Source organism: Carica papaya, chromosome 3, assembly GCF_054855325.1.
Source record: "Carica papaya isolate Zhongbai chromosome 3, ASM5485532v1, whole genome shotgun sequence".
Classification (NCBI taxonomy): Eukaryota; Viridiplantae; Streptophyta; class Magnoliopsida; order Brassicales; family Caricaceae; genus Carica; species Carica papaya.
The window spans coordinates 26,190,949-26,208,857 of record NC_142311.1 but is presented as its reverse complement, the minus strand read 5'-3'; the positions used below and the strand labels follow the sequence as shown (position 1 = coordinate 26,208,857).

General features: G+C 36.4%; 1 protein-coding gene across 1 annotated transcript; it reads left to right on the top strand.

The window, feature by feature from the left end:
- The first annotated feature begins 14,849 nt into the window (after positions 1 to 14,849).
- Positions 14,850 to 16,400, top strand: LOC148267371 (uncharacterized). Its single transcript, XM_088214698.1, has 4 exons — positions 14,850 to 15,089; positions 15,306 to 15,442; positions 15,572 to 15,669; positions 15,790 to 16,400. The coding sequence occupies exons 1-4, from the start codon at positions 14,867 to 14,869 to the stop codon at positions 16,043 to 16,045; spliced, it is 714 nt and encodes a 237-aa protein (XP_088070824.1). The 5' UTR covers positions 14,850 to 14,866; the 3' UTR covers positions 16,046 to 16,400.
- The last annotated feature ends 1,509 nt before the right edge of the window (positions 16,401 to 17,909 follow it).

Below are 17,909 nucleotides of genomic sequence, written 5' to 3'. Positions count from 1 at the left end.
TTCATCCTCCCCTTTTCAACTCCACATGACTAAACAGATTATTGATTAAATAATTAAATAAATTTTATTTTTAAAAAGAATTTTTTTTATGATTCGATTATATCTAACCTATTCATTAAATAAATTTGAATTTATAAGTAACTTATATTAAATACTATTTATTAAATAGATATGAATTTTTAAGTAATTTATATTCTTAATCGTACATTAAAAATATACAAGTATGGACTTAAATACCTAAATGGCTCTTGTATAATTGATTTTTTTTATTTGAATTCCTAGACTATTTTTCTATCTGTTTTGCTTATGTACTTTTAAATTTTATTTGAATACTTATTCTAATAATGTTAAAACCCCTTACACATGGTAGATGATGTGGTCAAAATTTCATATACTTTTCCATATAGCTGCCAACATCCAAATCCCACACCTAATATACTTATTCATTTTTAGTTTTAAAAATAAAGATTGAATATTTAAAAATTAAAATAATATTGAGATTTCTTTAATTATTATAACTTGATTGATACACAGATATTGAGTTTCTAATCTTAAAATTTGATAAAGCCAATAAAGGAAGAAAATGGAGAAGGATTGAAGAAGTTGGGTCCTACTTTAGATTCGAGAAGCTTGTTTTTGTGGGATGCGAACTTATTGCGTATAATGAAGAGAGAAAAAAGGGTGACAGTTTAAGCTTTTCTTTCTCGGCTAATGAAAGGCGGGGAGATGGTAAGTTTCTGTCTGAAGCTTGCTTGAAAGTCTATTCAATGGCGATGTGGGAAGACGAGGAAGGAGATTGGGTGTTGGGAACAGAGAGGAAGGAATAGTCTGTGTAAAGAAGATTGAACCGATCAAGGCTACTCTTCATCAGCAAACTGAAGATGACAAGTGTGCAAACTTGTTCAAGTCAGCAAATTGTCCCAGTCGGCAATCCAACTTAGCCACCAGCTTCTAGACAAATCACGCATGGCTAAACAACTGGAACGCAATCATCGCTTCTTGTCATTCCCTGATGTCCTTCCTTATTCTCTACGTTTTTTATTTTGATCCTCTGCAATTTGTTCCTTGTTTTCTTGTGATGTGTATGTATGTTTTGGACTCTTATAGAAGAGCTGCTAAGCTCTGTAAATTCTGTAACTCTCTTGATGATTATATATGAAATACACAAGCTGTGAATTGTCCAGCTTTCCCTTTACCAAGAAACTAAAAGCTTCGTTTCATAACTTGGTATCAGAGCCAGTGCAAATGGCAGGAGAAAACAACAACTCTTCCACCTTCAATCCACTACCTCAAAGAATTTAAACCCTGCCCAGCAGCACAATGAGCTCAGTTTGCAAACTAAAACTTAACCACAAAAACTTTCTTCTCTACAAAAATATGGTCCTCCAAATCATCAGAGGAAATAAACTTGAAGGCTTCATCATTGGAGCCAAACTTAGCCCATCTGAATATACAGAGAAAATCATGGAAGGAAGCACCAACGTATTTGAACCCAGAATTCGAAAATTGGTTCGCACAAGATCAAATGTTATTAGGTTGGCTCTACAGCTCGATTGAAACAAGTTTGGCCTCCAAATTGATGGGATACTCAACATCAAAACTCCTTTGTGATGCCATCTAAGAGCTATTCGCAGAAAAAAAAAAAGAGTAAATGTAATCTATTACAAGAGAAACTTCATCAAAATACAAAAAAAAAAGTTTGAAAATGGAAGAATACCTAAAAACCATCAAAGGCATCGCAGACAACCTTGCACTGATAGGTCATCCTATAACACTCGAAGATCTCGTCTCTCAAATTCTCATCTGCTTAGACTCCTCTGAATACAACCCATTGGTGTGCCAAATCACAGAGAAAGAAAACATAAGTTGGGTGGAGCTTCAATCACGACTGTTGAACTATGAAAGGCAACTAGAACAACTCAACACTACCACGACTAATCTTAGCCGCGAACGACCTTCAGCAAACTTTTCCAGTATCAGAAGCAAAAGGAACTATCAAAATCCTCATTTTCAAACGAAAAATAGAGGAGGAGGACGAAACAACAATCTAAACAAGGGTGGTCGCTATAACACTAAAAGAGGAGAAACAAGCAGCGGTAACTCTAGATCAATTTGTTAAGTGTGCGGCAAAATTGGGCATACTACTACTCATTGCTACTATCGATATGATAATAGCTACATGGGAGCTGTTCTAGAGAGTTCAACGAAGGTCCAACAAAGATTTGCCTCTTTTCAGGCTCCACCGAAAACAACCTTGAAGACCCAATGTTGTATGCCGACAGCGGTGCCAATAACCATGTTATAGGTGACCCTAACATCCTATAATCGAAACAAGTATATACAGGAAATGAGAGCCTGATGATTGAAAATAGTAAGAAAATGCGTATCAAAGATATTGGTAAGACAAATATCTATACACCTAGTAGCCAAAAATTAGCACTTCACATAGTGCTACATGTGCCTAAGATTAATCGAAATCTACTGAGTGATTCTTAACTGACCTCTTCAAATAATGTTGAAGTAATTTTTTACTCATCTCATTGTTTTCAATCGGATATGGGAGGAGAGTTCACTGTTCTGGCTCAGACTCTCCAAAATAGTGGAATAAAAATTAGATACTCTTGCCCTTACTCCTCAGCTCAAAATGGACGAGCTAAAAGAAAACACGGGCATGTAGCCGAAATAGGTCTTGCGCTTCTTGCTGAGTTGGGAGTACCACTAAAGTATTGGCTTAATGCCTTTGAAACAGTTGTATTCCTAATTAACAGAATGCCTACACCAATTTTGAATCAATTTTCATCGCTTCAAAAATTATACCACAAAAAACCCAACTACAAATAGCTGAAATGCTTTGAATGTGCCTGCTTTCCTTGCCTGAGACCATACCAAAATCACAAGCTCTCTTTTCACTTATCAAAGTGTGTATTCCTTGACTACAACTCACTTCACAAAGGATACAAATGTCTCAACTCAACTAGTAAAACCTATGTGTAAAAGAATGTTGTTTTTAGTGAATCAGATTTGTATTTCCACCATGGCTTTGTCAGCACACATTAACCTAAAGTGCCCTCTAGAATTACAATGTCATTGTGGTTTAACATATCCTTTAACCTCCCACCAACTTTACCTCATTCCAGGAGCACAACCAGCTAAGACATCTCAGAAGCTACAACATCAGCATCCTCTCCTACGGTTGAGACTTCACCTCAACACTTGCTGAGAGACTCTCCAACTAGTGAGAACTTGTTGTAACATGAACTAGAATCTCCCCTAAATCAAAATATGATACCAGATGGAGAATTGGAAGAGAGACTGCAGACAACAGACATTATAACTGAAGCTCCTAGACACCAAATGATGGTCAGAGCTCAAGCTTGGATCTTTAGACCAAGGAACATGTCACAAGATTTTCAATTATTCAAAGCAACGAAGGTAAATAATCTCATAACACCCACTTTGACCAAAGAAGCTGTAACGGCCCCAGAAATTTAAAGAAAATGTATGTATTAAAAATTTTAAGTGTGGAAGCGAAATAAAAATTCTGATTAATATCCCTTACACAATAACCAAAACGTATTAAACGTATGAAAGAATAAATTAACTGAAGTAAACACTAGTAATGAATGCTATAAATAAATCTATGAAATCCTTAGTCATCTACTCGCCGTCTTCCTGCGAGACGGGCTCGGGAACCAAGTCCTTCTGATCTGAAATGGTTAAGTAAGAAATGAGCTATACTAGCCCAGTAAAAACATCACACTATCTCACTGCCACAGGAGTAAAGGTTGGTAGAAAACAAAAACGACCAATAGAGCATAATTTATAGCAAACTCATTTATCAATAATAAAAACCTTTACTGTCCACTTACCTCGGTGAGATTCATGAAAGACAACTTATGAAACATAATAACATCATAAACATCATAAAATCATGCACACTTTGTAACATAACACATATCAAACTCTCATTTTTCAATCATCAGACAATAATTTTTCTCTTTTATCAGCCTGCTAGTATCCATGGGGATCCATAGAGGGGTCATTGCTACATGTGAACCATTCACATTAATAACTTGATTCCAGGGCCGTCCCCATACCCCGTCCGGTATGGGCGCCAAAACCATAAACCTCAATATCTCGTACGGTATGAGGGTGAAACGGGCCGTCCCCATACCCCGTTCGGTATGGGTGCCAAAACACATAAGGTCTCCATACCCCGTCCGATATGAGAGATCACGTTCCCGGTAGGGTTCTCCACGGACCCAAGTCCATCCACCATCTCCCAGGATATCTAGTTAGGCTGTCGACATCATCCATTTATCAATTCACATACATTTTTCTATTTTTCTTGGTCTCAATTATCCACTCAAACATAAATACGTAAACTAGTACTGAACACCAAACAAGACAACAACGGGTTCACAATAATTCAAACCATAATAAATGAAATCGTGATTCATGCATACGAAACCATAGAATAAACACATCAAATATCATACTGTATTTAAAACTATAAAATAGATCAACAACAATTGACCAAAAAATACATCAGATTCAGGCTCCATTAGCAACCTTAATTAATTATACACAATTCATAAAATACCGTTTATTCTTTTATTGAGCTTTAATACCGTGATAGGAAATTTGGTGAGAAATCTTTATTTATTTCGGAGTCTGAAATCAGATTCTCACTGCGCCTACGGGTTGTCCCTAAATTCCCTGAATTTTTATTCAGGAACTGAAATACACTTCTGGTACCTACACATGTCCCGAAAAAACTCAAAATCAAACCTAAGGCCTACTCGGCCATTCTCAGAAAAGCCGCCGTGGTCCGGCGATGGCGCCGCCGCCCGCGGCAGTGATTCGCCTTGGGTTGGTCGTATTCTGGCGAATTTGGCCAAACTCGCATTGATTCCTATGATAAATCACCCCTAGGGTCCACGGTGGGCCAAAAATCAAGAAAAACTGAGACTTACCGACGGCAGAGCTCTCAGGTGCAGTGGCTTCTCCAGTGCGAGTCGTGATTTGATGTTTTGCTCCGGTCAACCTGTAGAGAAAAGGACGGTGATCACAGTGGTGTAAAAATTACATCAAACGGGAAGCGGGAAGGGCCTCATCGGAGGCAAAAATTGAGGGAAGCTGCAGCGGCGCCGCTGAACTTCGGCAGTGTTTTTCAGTCAATTAGCCGGTGGTTTGGCTCCGATTTGACCACAGGTGGATTCAGCATCGAAAAACGAGCCCATGAGAGAAATTTTACCTCGTTTGACGGTCGAAAAATTCTCTAGTGCGGCGACAGGTGGTGGCGGCCGGCTCCTCCGGTGACTGGGTCGTCTTCTCTGACGAGGGTACTGGCGGCTAGGGTTTGGGGTTAGGTGTGGGTGAGGTTATTTATAACCTTCCCCTTTTAATCTCAGCCGTCCATCACGATTTAATCTGGACCGTCCGATCGCGATTAAAATGAGAATTAATCTGGGCCGTCCATCGTGATGCGATCTGGACAGTCCGTGCATGATTCAATCTGGGTCATCCATGCGCACTTTTGATCTGGGCCATCCATGCGTACAGGAACGGATCTGCGCCGTCCGATCGCACGCACGAGGATCACCTATGTGGCCCCGTCCCGCGTGGCTTCCCGCGTCAACGTTCTTGCCATGCGGCGTGTCTTGGTTGGCTGGGGCTGCTGACCGGGCTGCTGACGTGGCGTATCTTTTCTAAATTGCGTTTTGACCCCTGATTTTTTAGTTTCTTTTCAAAAACACCACCAGAATCCAAAATTTCACCCATTTTTCCCAAAATCATTTTCAATTAATTCTCAAAAATAATTTTACCCAATTTTATTATTATTATTATTATTATTTCTATTAAATTAAACATATAATTATTATAAAATAAATTGACTATTAAAATAAAATAAAATCAAAAAAAAATTCCAATACAAAAATAAAAACAGTTTTGGGGTGTTACAACTCTCCCCCCTTTAAAGAAATTTGGTCTTCCAAATTTGCCTCTTGCTCTTGATCGAACAAATGGGGATACTGGGCTCTAAAGTCTGATTTTAGCTCCCAGGTAGCCTCCCTTGGCGTGTGGTTCTGCCACACGATCTTTACAAATGATATTTTCCGGTTGCGGAGTATCCTGTTCTTTCGGTCCGTGATACCGACTGGTTCTTCTTCATAAGATAAGTCATCTTGGAGTGGAAGCGATTCATGAGCCAAGACATGAGAGGGGTTCAGGTTGTACTTATGTAGCATGGATACGTGGAATACATTATGGACCTTGGAGAGCTCTGGAGGTAGTGCTAGTGTGTAGGCAGTACCAATCCTGTCTAAGATTTCAAAAAGTCCAATAAATCGGGGGGTTCAGTTTTTCCATCCTGCCGAACTTATTAATTCTCTTGAAATGAGTGACCTTAAGGAACATCCGGTCGCCTTTCTCAAATGCTAGATCTCTCCTCCGGGTGTCCGCATAACTCTTCTGCCTACTCTGATCCGTCTGAATGTTCTTTCAGATTTTAACTATTTTAGACGTGGTCTCCTCTACCAACTCCGGGCCTAACAATCTTCTATCGCCCACTTCTTCCCAATAAATCGGTGATCTGCATGGGCGCCCATATAACGCCTCATATAGAGCTATGCCGATACTCGCTTGGTAGTTGTTGTTGAAGGCAAACTCTATCAGGGGTAGATGGTCATCCCAATAGCCCCTAGAGTCAAGGACATAAGCTCAGAGCAAATCCTCAAGTGTACGAATTGTCAATTCTGATTGTCCATCAGTCCGAGGATGGAAAGCAGTGCTGAGAGAGAGCTTTATTCTCATGGCTTGCTGAAAGCTACTCCAAAACTAAGAAGTGAACTTGGTGTCCCTGTCGGATACCACTGTCACTGGAACTCCATGCAATCTGACTATTTCTCGGATGTACATTCTTGCCAACTTATCTAAGGGGTCAGTCATCCTGATGGCCATGAAGTGGAAAGATTTGGTAAGTCGGTCAACAATTACCTAGATGGTGTCATGTCCTGAACGTGCATTGGGTAATCCTGTCATGAAGTCTATGGTGATGTGTTCCTACTTCCACTATGGGATCGGTAAAGGCTAAAGTAGCCCACCTGGGCGCTGATGCTCTGCCTTGACCTGCTGACATACCAAGCATTTAGATACAAAGTTGGCTATGTCTCTCTTCATCCCATTCCACCAAAACTGGGGTCGCATGCTTTGGTACATTTTGGTGCTTCTGGGATGCATGGCAAACTTCAAGCTGTGGGACTCTGTCATGATGTCTCTCTTTAACTCACTATCGTCTGAGACACATACTTGTCCTGGAAACGGAGTAATCCATCAGCAGAGATTCAATATTCTGAGCTCACTCCATGTTCTGCATCCTTCTTGCAGGCTACCAGGGCGGGGTCGACTGACTGGACTTTCCTTATTATCTGGATTAACTCGGGCTGGACTGTCAGGCGGCCCAAACATGTGACTCTCCTAAAGTCCTGAGGTTGAACCTGTTGTGTGGCCCTAATTTTCCTGTATTCTAAAACCATCAAATGGGCTAAGATACTTGCACTTTTCCTGCTGAGAGCATCTGCTACCACGTTGCCCTTACCCAGCATTATTGTGTAAGGGATGAGTCCGAGGAACGCGACTCTGATACCAACTGTAACGGCCCCAGAAATTTAAAGAAAATGTATGTATTAAAAATTCTAAGTGCGGAAGCGAAATAAAAATTCTGATTAATATCCCTTACATAATAACCAAAACGTATTAAACGTATGAAAGAATAAACTAACTGAAGTAAATACTAGTACTGAATGCTATAAATAAATCTATGAAATCCTTAGTCATCTACTCGCCGTCTTCCTGCGGGACAGGCTCGGGAACCAAGTCCTCCTGATCTGAAATGGTTAAGTAAGAAATGAGCTATACTAGCCTAGTAAAAACATCACACTATCTCACTACCACAAGAGTAAAGATTGGTAGAAAACAAAAACGACCAATGGAGCATAATTTATAGCAAACTCATTTATCAATAATAAAAACATTTACTGTCCACTTACCTCGGTGAGATTCATGAAAGACAACTTATGAAACACAATAACATCATAAACATCATAAAATCATGCACACTTTGTAATATAACACATATCAAACTCTCGTTTTTCAATCATCAGACAATAATTTTCCTCTTTTATCAGCCTACTAGTATCTATAGGGATCCATAGAGGGTTCCTGCTACACATGAACCATTCACATTAATAACTTGATTCCAGGGTCGTCCCCATACCCCGTCCGGTATGGGCGCCAAAACCATAAACCTCAATACCCCGTCCGGTATGAGGGTGAAACGGGTCGTCCTCATACCCCGTTCGGTATGGGCGCCAAAACACATAAGGTCTCCATACCTTGTTCGATATGAGAGATCACGTTCCCGGTAGGGTTCCCTACAGACCCGGGTCCGTCCACCATCTCCCAGGATATCTAGTTAGGCTGTCGACATCATCCATTTATCAATTCACATACATTTTTCTATGTTTCTTGGTCTCAATTATCCAATTAAATATAAACACATAAACTAGTAATGAACACCAAACAAGACAACAATGGGTTCACAATAATTTAAACCATAATAAATGAAAGCGTGATTCATGCATACGAAACCATAGAATAAACACATCAAATACCATACTGCATTTAAAACTGTAAAATAGATCAACAACAACTGACCGAAAAATACATCAGATTCAAGCTCCATTAGCAACCTTAATTAATTATACACAATTCATGAAATACCGTTTATTTATTTATTGAGCTTTAATACCGTGATAGAAAATTTGGTGAGAAATCCTTACTTGTTTCGGAGTCTGAAATCGGGTTCTCACTGCGCCTACGAGCTGTCCCTAAATTTCTTGAATTTTTCTCTGGGAACTGAAATACACTTCCAGTATCTACACATGTTCTGAAAAAATTCAAAATCAGACCTAGGGCCTACTCGACCATTCTTGAAAACTCCGGCACGGCGGCTCTGCCGTGCTCCGGCGATGGCGCTGCCGCCCGCGGCGGTGATCCACCTCGGGTTGGCTGTTTTTGGCTTAATTCGGCTAAACTCGCAATAATTCCTGCGATAAAGCACCCCTAGGACCCTCGGTGGGCCAAAAAATCATGAAAACTGAGACTTACCGGCGGCGGAGTTCTCGGGTGCGGCAGCTTCTCCTGCACGAGTCGCGATTCGATATTTTGCTCTGGTCAACCTGTAGAGAAAAGGACGGTGATCACAGTTGTGTAAAAATTACATCAAACAAGAATCGGAAAGGGCCTCATCGGAGGCAAAAATTGAGGGAAGCTGCGGCGGCGCCTCTGGGCTTCGGCAGTGTTTTTCGACTAATTGGCCGTTGGTTTGGCTCCAATTTGGCCACAGGTGGATTCAGCATCAATAACCGAGCCCAGGTGAGAAATTTTACCTCGTTTGGCGGTCGAAAAATCCTCCGGTGCAGCGGCGGGTGGCGGCGGCCGGCTCCTCCGGTGACTGGGTCGTCTTCTCCAGCGAGGGTACTGGCGGCTAGGGTTTAGGATTGGGTGTGGGTGAGGTTATTTATAACCTTCCCCTTTTAATCTTAGTCGTCCATCACGATTTAATCTGGACCGTCCGATCGTGATTAAAATGAGAATTAATCTGTGCCGTCCATCGCGATGCGATCTGGACCGTCCGTGCGTGATTCAATCTGGACTGTCCGCACGCGTGAGATATGGAGTATCCGCACACGTGCGATCTGGGTCATCCGTGCGCGCAAGAACGGATCTGGACCGTCCGATTGCGCGCACGCGGATCGCCCACGTGGCCCCGTCCCACGTGGCTTCCCGCATAGTATTCCTGCCACGCGGCGTGTCCTGGTTGGCTGGGGCTGCTGACCAGGCTACTGACGTGGCTGCTGACATGGCGTATCTTTTCTAAATTGTGTTTTGACCCCCGCTTTTCGATTTTCTTTTCAAAAATACCCCAAAAATCTAAATTTTCACCCCTTTATTTTAAAATCATTTTCGATTAATTTTCAAAAATAATTTTACCCAATTTTATCATTATTATTATTTTTATTTCTATTAATTTAAATTAAATTAAACATATGATTATTACAAAATAAATTAACTATTAAAATAAAATAAAATCCAAAATAAAGATTCCAATACAAAAATAAAAATAGTTTTGGGGTGTTACAGAAGCAATCAACGAACCTTACTGAAAAATTAGCAATAGAAGAAAAAATGACCGCCCTCAGCAATAACAAGACCTAGAAGTTGGTCCCTGATCGCCCAGAAATGAACCTTGTTGGAAGCAAATAAGTGTATAAAATCAAGATAAATGCAAACAAAAGCTTTCAATGGTGCAAAGCTAGACTGGTCGTAAATGGTCTCCATCAAACACCTGGTATAGATTTTCATCAGACTTTCAACCCAGTAATAAAAGCTGATAACACTATGTTTGTTTTAGTAGTCGTAAATGGATGGCACATCAAGTAGTTAGATGTGAACAATGCCTTCCTAAATGGGGAGCTGAAAGAAATAGTGTTCATGAAGCAATCAGAAGGTTTTGAAGATACCATATATCCTAATTATGTTTTTCAACTCAACAAAGCACTCTATGGACTCAAACAAGCTCCAAGAGCTTAGTTTGACAAGCTCAAATCAACATTGCTCATATAGGGCTTTAAAAATTCCCAAGCAAACACATCTCTTTTTTTCTTTGTCACTGAAGCAATTAAAATCTTCATATTGATCTATATTTATGATATAATTGTTATAGGAAACAAGCTTGAGAAAATCCAGAGCTTCATTAGTCAGCTTCATGATTTGTTTGCACTGAAGGATCTCGGTGACATCCACCTATTCCTTGTCATCGAAGCAATGCGCGACGACACTGGACTCATTCTCACCCAGATTAAGTACACTAAAGAGCTCCTTAAAAGAAACAATATGTACTATGCAAAACCATGTCCTACACCAGCAGTAATTGGAAGCAACCTGACAGGAGAAGAGGCAGAAGAACTGACTGATCCAACCCCCTACCAGAGGAGAATAGGATCCATTCAATACTTGACTCTCAGAAGGCCGGATATATTATTCATCATTAACAAACTTAGTCAGTTCATGTAAAGGTCAACCGACCTTCACATAAAAGCCCTAAAGAGGGTGCTGAGATATCTAAAAGGGACAGTTGATATGGGACTTCATATCAAGCCTAGTGACAAATTAAGCATTGTCGGGTACTCAGATGCAGACTGGGTTTGCTCCATGGATGATTGTTGCTCAACCTCTAGCTATTATGTGTAACTTGGAGAAAATTTGGTTTTCTGAAGCTCAAAGAAGAAAAATGTTGTGTTAAGATCAAGTGTCAAGTCTGAATATAGGGCTCTCGCTCATCTAACTTGTAAAATTGCCTGGTTGGAGTCTCTACTCAAAGAAACAAGCTTTATTATCTCACAAGCCTCAATAGCTTGGTGCGAAAACATCAGCGCTACAGCCCTTGCTAGCAATCTAGTCTTTCATTCACGAACCAAACATATCGAAGTAGATGTTTATTTATTCCGTGAAAAAGTAACAAAAAGAGTTTTCGACATCAGATACGTTTCCTTGTGTGATCAAACTGCCGATTGCTTCACCAAAGCTCTGTCACAAACACAAGTCAAATATTTTAGAGAGAAGCTTGGACTAGTTCGACGATCGCTTCTCTTGAAAAGTTTCAAGGAGAATGTAAAGAAGACTGAACCGGTCAAGGCTATTCCTTATCAGCAAGCTGAAGATGACAAGTGTGCAAACTTGTCCAAGTCAACAAGTTATCCCAGTCAGCAATCCAACTCAGTCATCAACTTTCAGACAAAGCACGCATGGCTGACAACTAGAACACAATCATCCCTTCTTGTCATTCCCTGATGTGCTTCGTTATTCTCTGTGTTTTCCATTTTGATCTTCTGCAATTAATTCCTTGTTTTCTTATGGTGTGTATGTATGTTTTGGACTCCTGTAGAAGAGCTGCTAAGCTCTATAAATTCTGTAACTCTCTTGATAATTATATATGAAATACACAAGATGTGAATTGTCCACCTTTCCTTTACCAAGAAACTAAAAGCTTCGTTTCTTAACTGTCTGGTGGATGTGGCAAAAAAAGCTTCTGCAAATAGGCTTCGTGATTCGGGAGAATTGGGGCTTGACAGCGGCCCGACAGAAAGTGGTGGTAGCATCTTTGTCTTCTTCATCTTACAAAGAGAGAGGGAGAAGGGGGGAGGGGGGGTGGGGCTAGGAAGAAGAACAAAGAATAAAATTTTAATATTAACATTAAGTTTGTAATATTTATTTTCTATCTTTAAAAAGTTTTAAAAATAGGATCTAAAAATATATATGCCACGTGGCATCTATTGGGAGCCATTTAGAAATAATTAAATAAAAAATATTTTATATTGCCACATCATACCACAATGTGTGCAGTTTTAATGGAGATCACCCTTAAAATGAAGAATTTATTCATATAAAAATTTTAAAGTATAGGAATAAATAAAGATAAAATTTAAAAATATAAAAATAAATTAAATTAAAAAATAACAGAAGGCTCAAATAGAAAAATATAGATTGTACATAGCGTATTTGCATATTTAAGCTTATAAGTGTGTATTATGTCTATATGTTATTTATAATATATTGATTTTTTTTTATGTGAATGTATCATAGTGTTTCATATGTTTCCATACTGATGAGAAGGAACCAAGATAAATTGGTCTAAAATCAATACATAAAATTATTTTTTATTTGAATGAATCTATAAAAAGTGAATATTAAATAAAATTCAGCAAACAAATAACATAAAATATGGCCCAAGATGCACAAAAATTAATCACACAAATTTTTAGCGTAAAAAATTCTTTTAATGTACAAGATAAAAACCACAGAATTTCTCATGATCTAAGTAAAAGAGTTTCACTATCAAAAGTTAATGTTTAAAGCAACTATAATCTACCATAATAATCTTGTAAGTAAAGTCTCAACAACAAATTAGTCAAATAATGAGAGATAAATATGAGAATTGAGAAATATTACCAAAATAGTTCCTGTCATGTAAACAGATGAATTCTAATTGTTCGAATCTGATCTGACCGTCCAGATCAAATAACAATTTATTTCAAACGCGCTCACTAAATTTCAGCCCAATCAAACCACAAATAACTGTCTGATCATAGGAGAAAACTAAATTGATTATTTCTGCAAAAAAATCATGAACAGTAAATTTTGAACCATAAATACAAAAAAATCTAACCATTCAAAATCGATATGCACCATTTAGAATGAAAAACAATGAATTCTCTAAATACTCACCAAATTTAAGTTTGATCAGAACATAAATAGCTGTCTGATTACCGAAAATCAAAATTGACCTGATGTGATTTCTAAAAAAAAAAAAGTTCATTTCTCTCTTTTTTGTTCTCTTTCTTTTTAGTGGTCAAAAAGTTGTCTCACAAATATCTTAGGACACAAGTAGCATAGCCTAAGCTATTAATAACCCTAATGAGCCAAAAGAAATGTGTTCAAACAACATAGATTTTTCACATAGAAGGAAACCCAAACCCAATACGTACAATAGATATTTTGTGCTACTTTTAAGAAATATAAGTATACTTTTATTGATATTAAACTATTTTGAGATTTAAACATAATTTAATTTTATGAATTATTGTATTTTATATAATTGATAATTATTATAATAAATTTGTAATATATTTTCGAATAATCTGTTACAAATATTAATAAATTACCGTCTCTTTGTACTATTATACGAATTGAAATATATTATGTCAATTTTGCTTAAAAGAGTGTTCATGAAATCATGTAATCTCGTTTCTACTAACAGTGAGTTAAATATCATTCATGTCGACATTAATTGTTATAGGAATTATTTCTAAAATTATGCTTGCTATAGTAAGTAACAATGGTGTGATATTGTAGATTACCATTTGTGATTCTAGCCATTAAAATTAAGTATGAGCTTTGTATATATTGGATTTTTTTTTCTTTTCCTATATGGAAGTGCTATATTAGATTTTGAATATTTACATTAAAAGAAATTTAAGGAAACAATTATGTGAATATGTTCATCACCAGCAACTAAATTTATTTTGATTTTACGTGAATATAAGTATATAAAAAAGAACTTTATTACTTTTATAGTTTATTTATTTATAGACTATCAAATTTATAGTTTATTTATTTATTTTCGTATTTTAAATATAAAACATATAACATAGAAAGTTCTATATATAATTGCTAGAATAACATTTTTTAGCCATCTAAATATTACTTTTTATAATTAAATAAAAATTTAAAGTTTATGTGAATAATTTGAAAAAATGAACTATGTCTGGTTTGGTGCAATGTTATATTAAAAAAAAAATTTATACTTTAACACTGCCTTAATAAAAATTAAACATTTAAATAAATAGTAAAAAACTTCCAACTATAATGTTAAAAGAGTAGGCACATGGCATATATATATATATATATTGTGTGTGTTTGTGAAAATGCATATATATTAATAACGTAGCTGGTGCTCTGATACTTTCTAAAACAATAAAACAATGATTTGTAACTGATGGGATTTAACGTAAAATCTAAAGAATAGTACAGACATATATCTGTACATATATGTATTATTACATAGTGATTAACTAATTAATTGTGTGAATTATCCTAGGATCCATTAATTATTCATAAGAAACATCAACAATCATTTTGTAAATTATGCAAAGAGACAGCAAGCATGTTTTGTAGATCATGATATAAAAACCTGAAAAGGGTCTCCACAAAATCCCTTCTTCCCTGATCTTTTTCCAAGAACATGGTTGGTTTTAGGCGGCCGAGAAGACGGAGGAGCTCACTGGGCGATGATCTTCGATTGCACGAATCACATGTGAATACCACAATCTCTAAGCATGTTGTGATTGTTATGGATGGACTCGAGGACTTTACCACTGAACCACTAGAATGGGCTCTTCGAAACATCATGTCTACCGGCTACGTTGTCACTCTTCTCGGCGTCATGCCTTGGTTAAACATTCCTCGTCAGTTTTTAAAATAGATTGTTACCTCATTTTATTATATTATTCATTAACCCTAACATATATATATTTTTATTTGTTTATGATAATAATAATAATATTAAAATATTAGTGATCACAAAATTCATTATATACGAAACTTAAAATAATAATTATGAAGTATTAGTTATTTATATATTGTTGAATTCGTTTTACATTAAAGTGAAAATTATATTGCAGTTTCCTCCAAGACATGGCATGATGTATGGATGCTTGATTTTGAAGATTTGACGTTCGTAAAAGAAAAAAGCGAGTGGAAGAGCGACGTTAAATATCTTAAGCTGCATGCAGTTCTTGATTTGTGCAACAAACATGGGGTACCCTTTACCTAGCTACCATTAATGAAATCTTTTTGTTCCAGCTAGCCTTTCAGCCTCTAAACTGATTATATATATATATATATATATATATATATATATATACATATACATATATAATTAATGCAGGTGGTGGTACAAAAAGAGGTTGTAATGGGGTATCCCCCACGTTTGCTGATTCTTGAGAAAATCATCAGCCTTCAGGCAGGTTGGGTAGTTTTCGATAGGTAAGCATATACATATAATATATATTTATGCATATATATGTGTCTTTAAATTTTTATATTAGTGTAAAAACATGATTAATAAATAATTCATTGAACCATAATGTAAGTAAACATCGGCAGGCACCATAAAACTAGAAGGAACAGAGAGTTCTTTGCGAGAAGAATAGCATGCAACATGGTGATGATGAATGAAGAAGGTGAAGTTGATATGATAAGAGGGCGGCCCATGATTGATAATGGTGAGGCCACTCCTAGTGAATCACCTGCCTCTTTGGCTCCCACTCCTCAACTTATGATTTCTGAAGACTTGAAGGAAATTCTAATCAAGGAACAAGCAGTTCCAGATTCAAAGCTTCCAAAACAACTTCTTCTCTGATTTATCCACCCATAGAACACAATACATACATATGTATATATATATATGCATGCATACTTGCATGGTCCTCAAAAAACTAAAAAAAAATAATAATAATAATAAAACAATAAGACAATCACGGCCTCTTTGCTTTCGGCTATTGTTGCCTTACACACATGTAAGGAAAGTCTACAGAGATTAATTTTGTATGAAAGGAAAAAAAAAAGATTACATTTGATTAATCGTTATATGGGATGTAAGGGTTCGAAGTGTTGGTTATGTGTTCAGACCACAAGGGCAAATTAGTAATTTAAAGAAAAAAATTAAAAATGAAAAATTAAGGCTGCAGTTTCCTCTTATATATATATATATGTTGCACGGGAGTAAGAAAAAAAAAAAAAAAAAGGGCAGAAAAAGCTACACCAGAAAAGCATAAAATTTTGGGTTCTCGGAGGCGAGAAAGGCTTGATTTGTTGTTTTTTTAAGGAAAATGAAAGAAAAAAATTATTCATATTTTTCCTTTCTTTGCGCACAATTCTCAAGATAGAAAATAAAAAGTTGTTTGGTTTTTCTACACAAAAATAAAGGCAGAGTTTGTTGAGAAAGATCGGTAACTTTTCATCGTTAATTTTTGAATCAATTTGTTGGAGAATTAATTATCTTGGTATGATCATTCAAGAGAGAATAAATTTGGTTAGAGGAATTTGTATATGTCTCCATAACATTGTATATTTAATTTATGTGATAATGAATTTGATTTGTCTCGTGGTTTTTCTTTCTATATTGTAAGATTTTCTATGTAAATCTTGTATCTTTTTATTTTTGTGATTATTTATTTGTTTGAATCGGAATTGATTTACTGATTGATTGGCTTAGAAGAATTAAATTGACATTTTTTGAATTAATTTTGAAATTGACTTAAATTTATACTAAACAAATTAGCATATTTGAAAGACCCAACAAATGGTATCAGAGTTTGGTTGACAGATTTCTTGATTGATTTGTGGTCTGAGATTGATTATGGAAATTAGAATGAAGGAATTTATTAATACGATGATAAAATTATCTTCTTCCAATTATTCAATTTGGAAGTCAAAGATGGATACCATATTTTGTTGTAAGGATTTATATGATCCGAGTAAATTAGAAACTAATAAGCCAAACAAAAAATCAAATGATGATTGAGAGAAGATGCATAGAAAGACTGTAGGAACTATCCGATAATGGGTGGATAATAGTGACTACTATTACATAAACAAAGAAGTAAATGCACAAATTTTGTGGAACAAATTGAAAAATATGTATGAGATAAAAAATGCTCAAAATAAGACTTTTATCATTAGAAAGCTTATCGAGTTGAAGTTGAGAGATGGACAATCACTTAAAGAACACTTTAGTAAATTTTAAGAGTTAGTAAATGAGATGAACACAACAAAAATGACTCTAGATGATGAATTATAGGCGTTATTGCTCTTGAGTTCTTTGTGAGACAGTTGAAAATTTTTAGTAGGGTCTCTTAGCAATTCTATTTCAGATGGTATTTTGTCTTTACCTGTAGTAATAGATAGTCTGCATAATAAAGAGATTAGAAGAAAAGATATGAGTATGGAGACTTCACAGGTACTTGTTACAATAACATAGAGCAACGGTAGAAATAAAAGTAGAGGTTCTAACAAGCGCTATAAATCCAGAAGTAAATCATAGGCGAAAGAAAAGTTCAATTGTTATCATTGCGGCAAAGTGAGATATGAAAGAAAATTGTAGGATTTGAATAAAGAAATAGAATAATGTGAAAAATCATAAAAATACAGATGATAAGAACACTATTGCAACTGTAACTGATGACAGTAGAGAACTGGTTGTACTTTTATTTGTTGATGATCAA